A 16,886-nucleotide genomic window follows, 5' to 3' on the forward strand; every position below is an offset into this window, starting at 1 on the left:
AGGACGTGAAGGTTGTTTATTGTAAAGGATAAAAAGAAGAAGGTGTCAAAAGTGACCCCCTAGTTCCGGGCATGAACAACTTGCTGCTATATAATTTAGTACTGTGGAGAGGATTGGATAAGGCATAGATTTTTTAAGGGAAAATTATGACTTAAAAATTCTGACAGAAATTATAAGAAAACTTTGAAGTAGGCATTAAGATTTAAGTCTAGATATAGGGGTTGGAGAGAGGAATTTAAGAGTTGGGAGCATATAAATAATACTAAAAGCTTAAGCCTATGGTATCCTTGTCTAGAGAGAGTCTAACAAACAGCAGTTTTTAGAGGTCATAAGGAGACTGTTAAAATCAGTAATGAATACTAAAAAGGATGAGTTAGAAAGGTAAGGAAAAATGGTGAGTGTGATATGGAATACCAGAGAAGAACATATTTCTGGAGAGTTAATGGCTAATTGTGTAGGATATTACAAAGGTCAAGTTAAGATGGTTTCCTTAGACAGTCAAATATTACCTCTGTTGTTAACACTTGTAGAATTACTCTATTGATGATTACCCTCTAGGCAAAGTTAATTACTTCCTTCTTGAGCAAACTATATGTATTTTACAGCTGTTGTTATTCTATTTGAATTATTATATTACACAGTTAACATTCCTGATAGAATCTTCTCCATCTCACTAGAGATTTGTCTTGGTTATTTTTGAATTCCACGCATTTAAAATGGTGCCATTGTACATGCTGTGCATTTGGTAAATATTTTTAAAAAGTAAATAAATGAATAAGTAAATTGGTACTTGGGTTTCTTAATTTAGCTTTAAGGCCATTAACAGCTCCTGAGAATGTAATATAGTTTGTCCATGCAAACTAACACTAGAAAAATTTGAACAACTTTAAGGTGTATTCTCATGTCTTGAGGGGACAGTGTTTTTTTTTTTAAGAGATAATGAAGATGGGAGTAAAAAAGGACTGTAAGACTTTGAATTTAAATAACTTTTTGTTTTTCCTGTAGTATGTGAACTTTTGTGATGGGAGATCTATCTGTATGATGAATTGCAGTTACAAGTACAATCAAGAAAATGTTAATGCCCAATAGACTGATATTTATTGTTTGGAGAAATCCTTAGAATGAAAACACCAAAATGCTGTTGTTAGGCACTGAGTAATTACATTACTCAATGATATAATTTGAATAGGTCTAAATATACTTGTCAAGAGACATGTGCATTGAATTAATTTAGGAGTTTGTGGTTTTCACATATTCAGATATCTCATTTGCCTTGACTATCTTTTTGATGAATAGCTAAACAAGAGAAATAAAAATCTATCTGCTTTATTTAGTTGTGGAGAATATTTGTTTAGAATTTGTATTGAACACTATCCATATCCACCTAAGGATTTTGAGGTTTATATTCTTATTATGTTATTCTGTTTCAGTATTTACAACAATGTGGGACATAGTAAATACTCATTGTGCACATTAATATTCAGAATAATTATAATCTAATGGATAAATGTTTTGTTTGTATTTCAGAGTGTTTCTGGTACCTTAGAATTTCAACCAGGAGAAAGATACAAATACATTTCTGTTAACATCACTGATAATTCTGTCCCTGAATTGGAAAAATCTTTTAAAGTTGAGTTATTGAACTTGGAGGGAGGAGGTAAGCTGGTGACTCAAAAGTGTCATATATTTGCTTGTCCATTCACCTTGATGATAGTAGATTCTATTAAGGAAATGCAATTCTTTGAATCAATGTAACGTTTTTTTTAAATGAGTGAATTACTAGTTTTTGGAAAGAGCACCCTGAAGATTAATAATTACTAATATACTAATAATTGTATGGTAGGCAGTTTCTGATGGAGAGTCCCTTTCTTTTATTGGTAAAAAGAAAATTTCCATCTTTCCACATAAACTTAGAATATTGGTTTTAGAAATCAATATTCAACTCATAGTTTTATTTACATAGACTTTTGCTGTGAGGTTGGTTAATTCTGAGTTAATATTTCTAACGTTTATTATAAGGACACCATCTGTTCATATTGTTTTTTCCCCTTTTATTACCCACTGGTCTTTTCCTAAAGTAGATGTGCTTTTAGCATGATGTAGTATAATTGTTCTCGTTCACCAAATCATAGTTGTCATTTGTAGTAGGTGCCCCTAAAATCACATCTTCCCTTTCTCCCAATTTTGGATTTTCATAGTAGCTCCTTCAGAGCTATTTCCACATGTAGCCCAGGTAAAAACTAGTCCTTTCAGTTAATTTGTTATGAGGTGATTATCAATAAAACAGGTCAGCAGTACTTTGTCTTCAATTATGATATTCAAAATCTCCAATTTTCATAGATTTTTGGAGTCAGAATTCATTTTGTGGCAAAACCCATCTGCACTGGAGAGAGGCTATTTATAGTCTTTATCCCATTTGGATAAACTATTTATATAGATTTCTTTGCAGAAGTGTTAATGTATTTGATATTCAGGTACTGCTTGGGGTGTTATAGAATATATATGATGTGCATCATATTCCCTTTGTAAATGTAAGAAATTGAGAGTTGGTATGGAATCAGCAGGACATTTTCTTCCGTTACAAAACCTTGTATTATCATCTTGTTATCATCTTCATGTTTTAGTGAAGAAAGTTACAATACTGTATAAGCCATCCAAAGGGAGAGATTGAGTAAAATAGAAATATTAAAATTGTCTTTTACTGTGTAATGAGACTTTGGAGTAAGTATGCAGAATTTCCCCACATTTCCTTTCCCTGTGTTCACAAAGCCCAGGGTGAAAGCAAAGGAGACCAAGCCAGGAAAGGGACTAAATAGTGCCACAGGTTGGTTGAGTACATAGAACAGTATAAATATGCTGAATGGCCTTTTTTGGAGAGCGACATGTAAAAATGCCAGCCTTGTTTGTCCTCCAGACACAATTACTCGCATATCTGAATCGTTATTTTCGTGACAGGACTTCATTAATTAGAGGTCACTATAAAACAGGTGAAAAGTTGTTCTTTGTATCACTTGTAGCTAATAGTACGTATTTAATAGAGAAAATGTTAGTGATCATTATTGATTAATAAGTAACATTAAATATCTTCAGAAGTAATATTTGTCACCATAGTGATTTTATGTAGAAACTTCTCCCCATATGTTTAGAATATGCACTGTTCTGTTACATGTTAATTGGGCATGGGTACTCATTTGAAAACCAGTCTTGCATTCTCTTAGTAAGCAATAGTGGCAGACAGTCTTCATTTTCCCCTCAGTGAGTTGGGATCGGAGGTAAAGGGATCTAGGTACCAGCTTCTATTCCCTGAGTCATAGCTAGGGACTGCCTAAGAAGTGCAGTGTTGTGGGGAGTTAAATTCTTTTGATAGCCACCCACATAGATATTTTATGTTATTCAAGGTACATTGGTGTTGAACTTCACCGTCTCTCATGATGTGTAGGTAATATAGGGGATGCACTGGATATTCCCTAAAATTCATTTTGTCTCTTAAGTCTCTAAGGTGATTTCAGATGTGTGATGTTGTAAATTCTCATGTCTAGTGTATCCCATTCCTGTTGAGGGGAAGAACAGAAGAGCAGGGCAGATTTTAAAATAGCGTATCTGTCAGGCATATAGGTATGGATGTGGACTTTCTTCTCTTACTCCTCTTCTTTTCTACTGCTACCATTACTACCCTTCCTTTCTTCTTTGTTTGTAAACATTTGATAAATTAATGAGGGGAGTATAAGATGTATTGGAAGTGAAGGTAATAATACTACTTTCTCTTTATCATAGTCTTTACATATTGCTGAAGTACTTTATTCTTTACATTATTTGTTTGGTCTTTACAACGGTTCTTTACAAAGCAGCACATTTTATAGGTGAGAAAACTGAGATACCAAGAGGTTTAATGACTTGCTGAAGGTTTTCCAGTGGGTATGTCTCACAGCCAGGTGTGAAGTAGACTGTTTTACACCACTTGCCGAGGCTTCTTTCTACCATGTCAGTGGCAAAAGGGTGCTCAAGTCTGAGGATGGAAAATAAAGTGGGAATTTGAACGTATGACTGGAGGGAAACGTTGGGCGCATTTCCCTAATTTTGAGTTTGATTCTTGTGAATGGTAAGGTGACTCTGTCATAGTCGTATAGGCCTAACTGTGGTTATACACAACCACAAATATTTTAAAAATATTTAAAATGTTAAAAACAATATACATTGCTTTAAGTAAGTGATTTAAAAAGAAAACTGGTCAAGTTGGCAGAAATGAGAAATACCAATTTACAACTTATTTACATGGAATATTTCCTAAAGCTCTGGATGAATTTTTAATAAATTGGTAGCTTGACTAATATTATACTTCTGCCATTTAAAATAATTTGTTTTCTATGGAAGAATGCATGTCATTGGGTGAATATTACTACATTTTCCTCTTTTCTGGATATGTTTTAAGAGCTCTCCATTTTCTCACTGTGTCAATGTGTATTGTGTGGGTGTGTGTGTCTCTGTCTCCTTGTGAAGTGACTGAATTCTTTAGGGTTGATGGCAGTGGTAGTGGTGACGGGGACATGGAATTCTTCCTTCCAACTATTCACAAACATGGTAAGCAGCTGTTCCAAGGCCCTGTACTAGTCTACATTTTATTTTAACTTTGTAGAGACAACAATACTAACCAATTATTTACGCCTACTATGTGCAGGTCCTTTACATGTTTTCTCATTAACCATAACAGCAACTTTTTGAAGTATTATTTGCTCTGTGTTACAGTTACCTAGCTAGGCAAGTGATCAAGCCAGAATCAAATCCTTGCCTTCCTCCAAAGCCCAGACTTTTCTTTGTATGAACCCAATACAGTCGGTTTCCTGATTCTACTTGTAATAGAAATTTTGCTTGAATATCATTTATAAAATGATTTTTGAAAAATATTTTACATAGCTTTGAATACTTAAAAAGAGATAAATAGAACATTTATATTTTCATGTTAAATGTATCATGCTTATTTGCAAAAAGAACCAGCAGTCTTTGTATGTAGCATTTAATCAAAATATATGGGAAAAAGAAATTAAGGAGGCAATAAATGGGGAGAATTAGTTGCCAATCATTGGGAGGATATACTGAAAAGAGAATGCATTTGAAGTAGATTCATATGCCAGCATGATTCAGCTTTTTACCTCAGACATTTTTTTTTTTGTATTGGGAGAAAACAAATAGAATACTTATTTCTAGAGGGAGAACTCTTTCTAATCTTCAGATGTTCCTTTTCACAATTTCAGGTTTTATATTTTAGGGTCAGAACTCATGTTCCTACCCCTCTCATTCCTAACTTCCATCAATGCCTCATGGAGCCACTGTATTTCATTACTCTGTTACTTTTGGAATTCCTCATTTTTTCTCGTCTGCATATATTAATACAACATAAAAGTTGAACATGCTTCTTAGGAAATAATTCAGTACTTCTTTAGATATTGGCACCTCTTTAGTTACATGATTAGAATATTTGGGGCCAAGAGAGGTAGATCTGTAGTATTATAATATGTTGAAAAAATAGGCCTAGAAACCAAGAATCTGTTTAGCTAGATTGATGAAAATCATAGGGAAACTCTTTCATAAAGGCAAAAGTCATTTGGCTCATGTTCTTCTGAGGTCAGCAAAGGTTGTGGGAGACTTTCCTCATATACTCCGTGTGGAAGAATGTTCTCTTTCATAGGGGAGAAAAAGAAAAACAAGTTTTCCTTATTCATCTCCAAGTGCTTATACAGCACTTGTATATCACGTTGGTGCCAAAATAGAGAAAGGTCATAAAAGCATGAATATGTGTGGCAACCATTTGTGTCTGCCTTTCTTTCTAAAACAAATTAGAACGTACTCAATGAATGGAACAACTCTTTTCAAAAAGTTGTTCCTTAGCTTTTCTTTTGGTTTGCAAATTACTTATTAACATTTTCTTGCTATTTGTTGGAACTTATTCATGCAGCCAGTCTAGGAGTGGCTTCACAAATTCTAGTGACAATTGCAGCCTCTGACCATGCTCATGGTGTATTTGAATTTAGCCCTGAGTCACTCTTTGTCAGTGGAACTGAACCAGAAGATGGGTACAGCACTGTTACATTAAATGTGAGTACATTTTTTCCCTGCAGCCTTAGACATTTTGCCTACTTTTATTTTTTTCCCAAAGTGTACTTATTTGAGAAAGAGAGAGTGTGTGAGCAGGGGAGGAGTGGAGAGAGGGGGAGAGAGAGAATGCCAGGCAGGCTCCTCCTTGCCAGAGCAGAGCCCAACCCAGGGCTCGAACCCATGAACCATGAGATCATGACCTGAGCCAAAACCAAGAGTCAGATGCTCAACCGACTGAGCCACCTACGTGCCCCCACTTTGTCTTATTTTAAAACTGTTTTATGGTATTATGAAGGTGTCCTTTATGTTATTTTTTTTTCCTTTTTAGGTAGAGGGGAATGAGCCTAGTGGTACATACAATACAAATTGATCATTGAATAGGGATTTGAATAAAGATTTGTCTTTTTATGTAGTTTTGCATATAAATTTATCTTGTGATTCTGAGGAATCATAACTCTTTAAGGAATGTAGTGGAGCTATACAAGTGATATTTTATATAGATGTTGTACTAATTCGCTTAGGCTGTGGTAACAAATGTCTCCTAAAGCTCAGTGGCTTAATATAACAAAGATTTGTTTTTCCACTCATGGTATATCTGCAACTTAACTTAGCAGTTGTCCGTCATTGAAGGATCAAGGATACAGAGGGAACAGCTCAGTGAATCCTTCTGTCTTCCTGGTGGTTGGTGGGGTGGGAGGGTTGTAGGGAGGGGTGGGAATGTGGATGTAGAGAGCCTCATACTGGCTCTTATAGTTTCTTGTGATTCATAACATTTCCATTTACACTTTTGTGGTCAAAGCAAGTTACATGGCAGTGCCTAATGTTAACGGGTAGAAAGATGCAATCCTATCTCATCTCTCTCCCAAAGAGAAAGAAAATCCAAAACATTTATGAACAGCACTAATAATGAAAACTCTGTGTGTGTGTGTGTGTGTGTGTGTGTGTGTGTGTGTGTGTGTAGGTGTACTTCCTACACTGCTTTGTTCCAGTTAGGAATTAAGCAGAATTCTATTGTTAAGCAACTGGCATGAGCTAGAAGCTTGCTCACCTTCCTCAAATTTTATGTAAATAATGAAGAAAGATCACTCAAAATACATCCCTTAGCACTCTTGTGGCAGATACTCAATATTAGAAAGGATAACTAATTATTCAAAAAAGAAAAAAAGAAAAGAAGGGATCAAGTTTTATAAAATTGTTGTCTTGAATGTTACTCTGATTAACATTCAGATTTAAGTATAAATAAAAATTATTATTTGGGACTTGGAGTAATTTTAAACCCCTTTACTCTTCTTAACATGTTACTGGCAAAAGCATTTCTTCTTAAATATATTTTATCAAACCTTGGGTGAAATACTTTTTTTGGTGAGTTTTCCATATTACATTGAAGATAAAAGGAAATAATTTGTTTTCTGAAATGAGTTTTTGTCTAACTTTTCAGAAAATATCATTCATTATTCCTTACAATGAAGGGTATACCATCTTGCAGTAAAAACAAAAATATTCATGAGTGTATTTAAATATAGTAAATTATAGGGGCACCTGGGTGGCTCAGTTGGTTGGGCGTTTGACTCTTGATTTCAGCTCAGGTCATGTTTTCACATTTTGTGGGTTCGAGCCCCGCATTGAACTCCGCACTGGTGGTATGGAACCTACTTGGGATTCTCCCTCTCTCTCTGCTCCTCCCCTGCTTGTGCTCTCTCTGTCTCTCTCAAAATAAATAAATAAACTGTAAAAAAATATACATATATAATAAATTATTAATTACATTTGCTTCATTACTAATATTGCAGAAAAGATACAGCTGTAGGTAGTTTAGTTAGAAGCTAAAAATATTCAGTCAATTTGTAGCTTCATGCAACATCACTTTTTAAATTGACTCTCTGAGGGTCTTCAAAGATGGGTAGTACTTCTTCCCTGCCATCAAGAATCTTACAGTCTCTTTTTTTTAATGTTTATTTATTTTTTGGACAGAGAATGAGTAGGGGGAGGGGGAGAGAGGGGGAGAGACACAGAAGCCGAAGCAGGCTCCAGGCTCTGAGCTGTGAGCACAGAGCTCAACGTGGAGCTGAAACCCACAAGCTGGGAGATCATGAACTGAGCTGAAGTTGGACACTTAACCACCTGAGCCACCCAGGTGCCCCTAGAATCTTATATTATTGATAACAACTTATAAAGAATAAAATAAAAATTGAATATACTGCTATCATTCTATATTTAAAAACCTCTAAATCAATGACTTTAATCCCTCTTTTAATACATTTTACCATTAAATATCTTCTAGATTCTGAGAAACCATGGAGCTCTGTCTCAAGTGACTTTGCTTTGGAGCATAGACTCTGATCCTGATGGCGATCTTGCCTTTACCTCTGGCAATGTCACATTTGAGATTGGGCAGAAGAGTGTCAACATCACAGTGGAAATACTTCCGGATGAAGATCCAGAACTGGATAAGGTCTTCTCTGTGTCAATCATCAGTGTGTCCAGTGGCTCTTTGGGAGTTCACACTAATGCCACATTAACAGTTTTGGCTAGTGATGATCCTTGTGGGGTCTTCATCTTTTCTGAGAAAAATAGGCCTATCAAAGTTGAAGAAGCAACCCAGAATATCACACTATCAGTGATAAGGTTAAAAGGCCTCATGGGAAAAGTCATAGTCACATATGCAACACTGGATGATATGGAAAAACCACCTTATTTTCCACCCAGTATAGCCAGAGCAACTCAAGGAAGAGACTATATGCCAGCTTCTGGATTTGCTCTTTTCAGAGCCAATCAGAGTGAGGCAACCATAACTATTTCAGTTTTGGATGATGATGAACCAGAAAGGTCGGAGTCTGTGTTTGTTGAACTCCTCAACTCTACTTTAATAGAGAAAGTACAGAATCGTCCAAGTAAGTAACCACTAGTGTGTTTTTATTATTATTATTGAGGTAAGAATCCTAAAATAATAAATTAAGAATTGGGTATAGCAGAAATTTCTCTAAAAATAGTAAGCTCTGACTCTGAAAGCATCATCATACAAAAGTTGACCTATAAGGCAAATGGAAGTGGGACACTTGAAAACAAGAAGTCATGTTCTACAGGTCTCTAATATTCCCAGACTAAATTTTTAAAAGCTTCTATGTAATCCGTGTGAGTGACCTTTAGTACTATTGTATTATGTATTACAGCTTCAAAATCATTCTAGAATTAATCTGGGGATTTCAGGGACAGTCCTGGTAGTAAGTAAGATCCTGAGCCTCCCTCACTTTGATCCACTCTGGAAGATTCCCTAACTCATGTAGCCTCTTTGGTGATGAGTATGTAGATCCAGCAACTGCATGAGGGGAGGGGGACAGGATTGTGTAGCAGTAAGAAATCCTGTAAATTTGTGAGTCACTGAGAGTTGAGAAGAAGGCACTAGTTGGGGATAAGGATGAGGAGTGACGCACGTTGGGCAGAGGATCTGGTGCAGTAACTTCTTTTGAAAAGTAGCAGCCACTCCCCTTGGGGTTGTGGCTCAGTGGCTTTGTAGAGAGTCTCCTGGCTACTGGTAGAGAGCATGCCTGATGCTTGCAGAGCTGAAAGCGGTTATTGTGTTAATATCTCTCTAAGCGGCCATGTAACTTTTAGAAACGTGTTTTTAAATAAAGAGAAAAATCTAGAATTCCTGAAATAAGGGAACAAGGAAGATTAGTGACATTAATTTGATATTAATTTAACATCAGTTTTATGGCAATATTTATAAGAAAACAAATAAAACCTTCTTAAGGAAGCTGGAATTACATATTCCAAAAGTAATATTCCAAGAGCTACATGTTGACTGTGTTTTGCCATATAAATTAAGTTTTCTCATAAATAAATTTCTTCACCTTACTGTAATACCTAGATGGATATACTATATAGTGAGCAGCATTCTTGTCCACAGTGTAAGTAATTGTAGTCCAGGATTATAGAAGGAAATTTACTTTATAGGACAACTGCTCACATTAAATGTTCAGATTAGCAGTCAAGGTTAAAATTCTCTCACAATACCCCATCCTTTTTTTCTTAACAAGACTTAAGATTAGTTAAAATTTGTAATGCAACCCAGTGATTAATCTTATTAAGAATTTAAAAAATGCCTTGTTTTCAAGGAACTCACAGTTTATTGAATAAGACAGAAATAAACCTGGAAGGGAGTATCACATACAGTGGTAGCTAGGGCTTTGGGCGTTGGTGTTAAGAGAACTTATATTCCAATGTACAGTAATGAACTATTGGGCATAATCTTTTTGTGGCCCCCAGTTTCCTTACCTATTGTACAGAAATATCATGGGACTTAAATACAATAATATATGTGAAAATGAATACAGTGTCTGGCACCTGGTAAGCATTCAGTAGGTATGAACAATTATTGTTAATAGCATGGTATATGCAGAATATCAATGTGCTGTAGGATGGGAGAAACAATCACTATGTGTTTTATGTTTGATATGTTCCTGGAACCAGGCAGCATACTTGGGGCAACTCACAATAGGTGTAAGATACGATGTGAAATAATTAAAGAACAATTAAATGCAAATCTGTGTGATAGTGGCTAAATTTTAATAGACAAAATCAGTGTAGGACCCAGCAGGGTCTCTCTTGCTGTGCTCTGCGTATACTCATTAATTTTGAGGAGAACAGTAAGACAAGAGGTGATCAGCACGTGGGTAAGAGCATAGCGCAGAATGAACAGTTGTGGGTAATTGAAGGTTTTATACCTGGTTTGATGTGGAATTGTCTGTGGGGAATGAGAGATTTAGACAGACCCTTACAGGATGCCTCTTGATGTGTGCGCCAAGTGCTAGCATGATATGTGACTTCTTCTCCATCTTTGTGCCTCTGATTCCTCATCTGTAAAATGTGGACAATGTTAGCTGCCCCATAGAGATGGTGTGGGGATTAAATAACTTGATACAAGAAAAGTGCTTAAAACAATGCCAGGCAAATTCTTGCCTAATCTAGTTGAATTTAATTATATTATATTGATTCATTATCAATAAATCATTATTTTTGATTTTGATTTTAACTGTGTGATACAATTTAGCATGGTCTCGGCCTATACCACTGAAATTAAATGGTGTTATTGTTTTTAGATTAAATTCTCAGAAAATGTTAAATTTTATTATTATCACACACGTCCAAGTACTACAATCGTTAGAGAGTTTAAATACCAACTGAAAATTGTTTACTGCTAGTAAGAGTTTGTTGATGCTTCGTTTGTGTTGAAAGGTCTCTTGTTATGTAGTTTTGTCAATGGTGCTGGTTGAAATTGAACCTAGAAAATAAATTAGGGAGGGTTGTGGAAGGTCCTGTGTTTAAAATCAGGGGCAAGTGAGAAGAAAGCCTTGAAAGTACTGAGCACAATTGATTGAATCAGTGTTAGATAGCATTGAGGCTGACTGCTTTCTGGCCAAGGTAGTTGAGTGAGTGTTAACTGAGAGGGGGCAGAGAGGAACAGGTTTGTGAGCAAGGACAGGGACACAGAGAGGCAGTAATTTAATTAGAGAATGATGATTTGCAGCTGGTCTTTGAGGGCACGAAGCTTAATTACTTTCCTACTCAATTTTGTAACTGAAATGCTGTTTTTAAAAAAATTTTATGGCATGCTGGTAACTAATTAGAAGAGCATAATTCTGTAGGTGTCATCATTATCTGTTTTAATATTATGCAAAGTGATGATTAGTCACACTCGAACCATTTTTTGCCTTTTGACAAATTTCCAATACTTATTAAATTATTCCTGCAGGGTGACTATTCCTCTGCTAGAGATTCTATAATAAAAATCTCTCTAGAATGTAAAGCTCAAAGAGAGTAGGGACTTTGTTTAATTTATTTTTGTTTCCCTAGTGTCTAGATGAGTGCCAGTACATAAGAGTCAGTAAATGTTTTTTGATATACATAGTAGAGAAAATACCAAATGAAGCTCTCATTTGGCTGATCTTGCTGCTGAGGCTTCCTGGTAACTTTTGGCCAGTTTGTAGAATTTTGATACATTAGCTTTTCTTCTTTCAGTTCCAAATTCCCCACGCCTTGGGCCTAAAGTCGAAACCATTGCTCATCTAATCATCATTGCCAATGACGATGCATTTGGAACTCTTCAGCTCTCGGCACCAGTTGTTCGAGTGGCAGAAAATCACGTTGGACCCATTATCAATGTGACTAGAGCAGGAGGAGCATTCGCAGATGTTTCTGTGAAGTTTAAAGCCGTGCCAATAACTGCAGTGGCGGGTGAGAAGAGACATCCAAGGAGCAGTGAAGTGTTTTAGAGGGAAATTATATTCGTAATTAACAAAGACACTTAGAGATGTAGTGAGAAAAATCAACTAGAAAACAATAGTTCTCTTGCATCTTTTTAAAGGCATAAATGTAGAGCTTTTATCATGCATTTATGGCACCAGTTTTGCAGAATTCTTGAGAAATGTTAGCAAAATTATATATGAATTTTAAAGTTAAAATGACCAAAATATGCACATACCAACGAAAAGTAAACTAAGGAAAATATTATTAGACTTTCTCTATGTGTACTTTTTAGTTTTTTGAAAGGGATTCATGTGTAAATGATCCTGAGGAATGCAGGATAAAATGTGCAGCCACATGATTGCAGTGCTTGGCAACAGTCTTGACTCTCAACCCATTTATCTTGCTTGTTTATTTATTTATGAAGAATGTGGAAGAGGCAATGGCTTGCATTAACTATTCTGGGTAAGCAAAATGATTTCATTGCCAAATGCAAGCATTAGGGGACTGCCTTTTTTGTTGGTGCGGTTACAGCATCTAGATGGAGATTTGCCAGAGAGCTATTCAGTTAGAATCTTTCTAGCATGCACTCAGAGGAACGGGCGTGTGAATGGACAGGATAACATGCTTGACCTTTTGAAATAAATCATTTGGATATGATATTTGCTTGAAAAGGTAATAAACAAGGCTCACTTAGTTCCTAAGTGGTGTGTGTGTGTGTGTGTGTGTGTGTGTGTGTGTGTGTGCGTGTGCATGTGTGTGTGCATATGTGCGCATGTGCACACGTATATCTTAGGTAGTCTGACTGAGGAATACCTGACTGTCTATACAGGGCCTTACATATTGACAAACAGTGGGGATGAATCAGTGTTCTAGGAAATTAGCCCTTAGGCTTCATAAGAAGACTCTCTCCTTTCCCTACCCAGGCTTTGACCAGGAACAAAGCTCCTGCCATCCTGAGCAGTATGCAGTAGCAGCTTTTAATCCAGTTTTATAGGAAAGCCCATAGTTTCCAGCTGTAACATTGATAATGCAGACATGCCTGTATCTGTACACAGTATAATTTCTTTCTAGTGAGGTCAGGATTCTAGTTCTCTTTTTTGTTTTAAAAGTATTGTACACATTTTCTTTTGCTTTTGTAGATAAGGGGTTATCTTGTGGTAATGGATGACTGTGTATCTTTGTCTGAGTCCCTAGCCATATCATCTCTTTTGTCTGTATTGACATTTATGTCTGTAGTGACAAATAGAAGAAATTATGTATGCATTTTACTAAAAGGGAAAGGATAAACTTGAACATCTTTTGGAGGTCTTTTTCATTATTTTATGATCTCAAACCCATTTTTTCTGGGAAGAGAGGTAAAATCATTTTGTTTAGAGTATATGTAGTCATTGTCCTTAAAAAAGCTTTACAAGTATGTCCGTGAAATTTGATACATCATAATATTTCACTAGTATATGGCATGTTTATTATGATATTAGGGAATTGTCTTAGCATTTTGCTATTTATCTTTATAGGTGAAGATTATAGCATAGCTTCATCGGATGTGGTCTTGCTAGAAGGGGAAACCAGTAAAGCTGTGCCAATATACATCATTAATGACATCTACCCTGAACTGGAAGAATCTTTTCTTGTGCAACTGCTGAATGAGACAACAGGAGGAGCCAAATTAGGGGTGTTAACAGAGGCGATCATTATCATTGAGGCCTCTGATGACCCCTATGGATTATTTGGTAACCAAACTAGTTTTAACTCATTGATATAGATCATACATTTCTTTCTTTTTAGGGACTTAGGATTAATTTGATCATGTTTCTCTTTTTAAGCTGCTGTTACTGATAACATAGGATACCTGTACACCCTCACTCGCAGTGCTTAGTGGTTATTAAAAGGAATCAACGTCTTAGCATAAATATGTAAGGGACAAACTTTTAGGCTTTTAAGTCCGATATGACCTCGAGATGTGTTTTGTGGATCTTAGACAATTTTTTCAAAAATTAACTTACAGAAATTTACACAAAAGTTTGGATTTCTGGGCTTTCATGATTAGCAGGAAATGTGACAACACTGAGCCTCCTTTCCTGCATAGCATCAGTTGTGGGTACAAACTAACAGCTGCCTCTTTGATCCAGGCTTCTGCTGTGCAATTAGCCACAGAACTTAGTAGACCCACTTCACTCATGACTGGTATGTGCCTGGCCCTGTGGGATCCTGAGTTTGTGGTTTCTGTTTCTATCATAGAGAACAATAATTTGGAAATTTTGAAAGACTGCTTAAGGGAAAAAAAGAATCAACTATAGGGTAATAATGGTTAGCTCTGTGTTGCCTCAGTTTCACTTTGTATTTGAAATCAACTCTGTTCTGCCCTTCAGGTTTTCAGATTACTAAACTTATTGTAGAGGAACCTGAGTTTAACTCAGTGAAGGTAAACCTGCCAATAATTCGAAATTCTGGGACACTCGGCAATGTTACTGTTCAGTGGGTCGCCACCATTAATGGACAGCTTGCTACTGGTGACCTGCAAGTTGTCTCAGGTAATGTGACCTTTGCCCCTGGGGAAACCATTCAAACCTTGTTGTTAGAGGTCCTGGCTGACGACGTTCCGGAGATCGAAGAGGTGAGAGGAATGGCTAGTATAGAATGACACTGTAAATCATACCTTGTCTTATAGTGACTAGAACAGATGGCTCTTATTGTGGCATTTATAGAGAATGTCAAGTTAATTATTTCTACAAGAATTTTCAAAATATGGTAGTGATTTTTACAGATAACAAAAGCAAGAATATTCTAGAAAAAGTTCTTGTACATATTGCATTTTATAAGTTTTTTGTGCAATTACATTGTATTTTCAACATTTTCATTGAATGATTAAATATACATATTTATAGATTTAACATGTATATTTATACATTTTTCCATATAAACTGTTAATTTGTTTGTATCTAGATTCCCTTTTAGCTTGAGTGCTAGCCAGTTGATGTTAATTAAATTTAGATTTTGATTTTCTGCTTCTTTATTTATTCTTTAATAGTTTTGAGAATTTAGTATATGGCAGATACCACGTTAGACATATCTGCCTGATATTTCATGGTAAATAAGCTAGGTGGCAAATAAAAATAGAGCCTCAGTGGGAAAGTTGGTTCATTATTAATATATATTAGCTAAAGATAATTTTATATTATGAAATTCAAGTATTATTAAAGCCTAGGTCTCATTAAATTACTTTTAATGGCATTTATTCTGTAATAGAATCAGATTTTTATAGAAAGGAAGTCCATAACATTTCACTTGAGTGATAGTTATGTCATTATTCAGTTCTAAAATATTGGATATTAGTTAATACAGATAAAACATTTCTCTTTCCTTCTCTCTAAATTAGGTGGCATTATGATATGATGTCTTTTGTTTTAAATTTTGTTAGAGAATTTCCATTTAAGATAATGTGGAAAATAAAGCATAATAGATTACTTATAAAACATACATGCAATATTTTCCCTAAATAAAAAAAAATGTATATAATGAACATAAAATGTATTACTGAAATGGTAACTATAAACAAGGATCTAAAAATTGATTCCCAATATTATATTACTGAATATTAAGGAATTTAAGTAGCCTGTGTTTATTATATATAATTGTGCCTTATTATTAAAAGTTGATAATGGATTGTTCTGTTACATGTTGGGTTTATAAATGTAATGGGAGTTTCTTTGAGTCCATTCATATTACATTATATTTTGTCCTTGTTTTTGTATGGATTATATGTTTGATTCCCCCTCCTCTCCCACTGCATCATTGTTATTTTAATTTCAGAACTGGGATTCTGTTAAGGAAATTTTCACTGTATTTTTAGGTTATCCAAGTGCAGCTAACTGATGCCTCTGGTGGAGGTACTATTGGGTTAGATCGAGTGGCAAATATTATTATTCCTGCCAATGATAATCCTTATGGTACAGTAGCCTTTGTTCAGTCGGTTTATCGTGTTCAAGAGCCTCTGGAGCGAAGTTCCTGTGCTAACATAACTGTCAGGCGAAGGTATATGAACTAATGGCTTCTGTCTGTGGGGGGGATGGGGCTTGTGGGTGGTAGGAAGTGACCTCTTGTGCAATTAAATAATTTAGGTTTTGTGGTTATTATAAAATATAAATTATTTTCTAGGTTATGGTAATATGTTAATTGAATTATGCCTATTAATATGAAGAACCCAATATATTTATCATACCTATTCTTAGTGAAATGGATAATAGATTATACATCATTGGGCTTTCTAACCACAGAAAGTTACTGCTTTAATCTCTGGTTTTTTTGAATTAGAACTTAAATACAACTAGCTTCCAAATTAAAGAATATTCAGATGCTGTATGAAGTGGTTGTGTTTTCTGCATGTGTGTGTGTGAGGCAGCATACAGTTCACCGAGCTCCTTCGGAAATAGAAAAATGAGGTGTTGGGAATTTGTGGCAAGTAATTACATTTCCTTAAAATGAACTCATGCCATTATCGTTATTACTTTGTTTCTGTGAAATCTGGTAATGAAAATTCATTTTCTAATTCT

At 35.4% G+C, this 16,886-nt stretch overlaps 1 protein-coding gene across 1 annotated transcript in view; it reads left to right on the forward strand.

Annotated features, from left to right (window-relative positions):
- ADGRV1 (adhesion G protein-coupled receptor V1) overlaps nt 1-16,886 on the forward strand; it is a 563,604-nt gene that overhangs the window by 101,429 nt on the left and 445,289 nt on the right. The window contains exons 25-32 of the mRNA XM_047878513.1: nt 1,528-1,657; nt 4,498-4,578; nt 5,951-6,090; nt 8,372-8,981; nt 12,109-12,324; nt 13,851-14,066; nt 14,706-14,950; nt 16,187-16,368. Coding sequence (XP_047734469.1) covers nt 1,528-1,657; nt 4,498-4,578; nt 5,951-6,090; nt 8,372-8,981; nt 12,109-12,324; nt 13,851-14,066; nt 14,706-14,950; nt 16,187-16,368 — 1,820 coding nt within the window. The remainder of the gene's footprint in view (nt 1-1,527; nt 1,658-4,497; nt 4,579-5,950; nt 6,091-8,371; nt 8,982-12,108; nt 12,325-13,850; nt 14,067-14,705; nt 14,951-16,186; nt 16,369-16,886) is intronic.

Source organism: Prionailurus viverrinus, chromosome A1 (assembly GCF_022837055.1).
Source record: "Prionailurus viverrinus isolate Anna chromosome A1, UM_Priviv_1.0, whole genome shotgun sequence".
In the NCBI taxonomy this organism is placed as follows: Eukaryota; Metazoa; Chordata; class Mammalia; order Carnivora; family Felidae; genus Prionailurus; species Prionailurus viverrinus.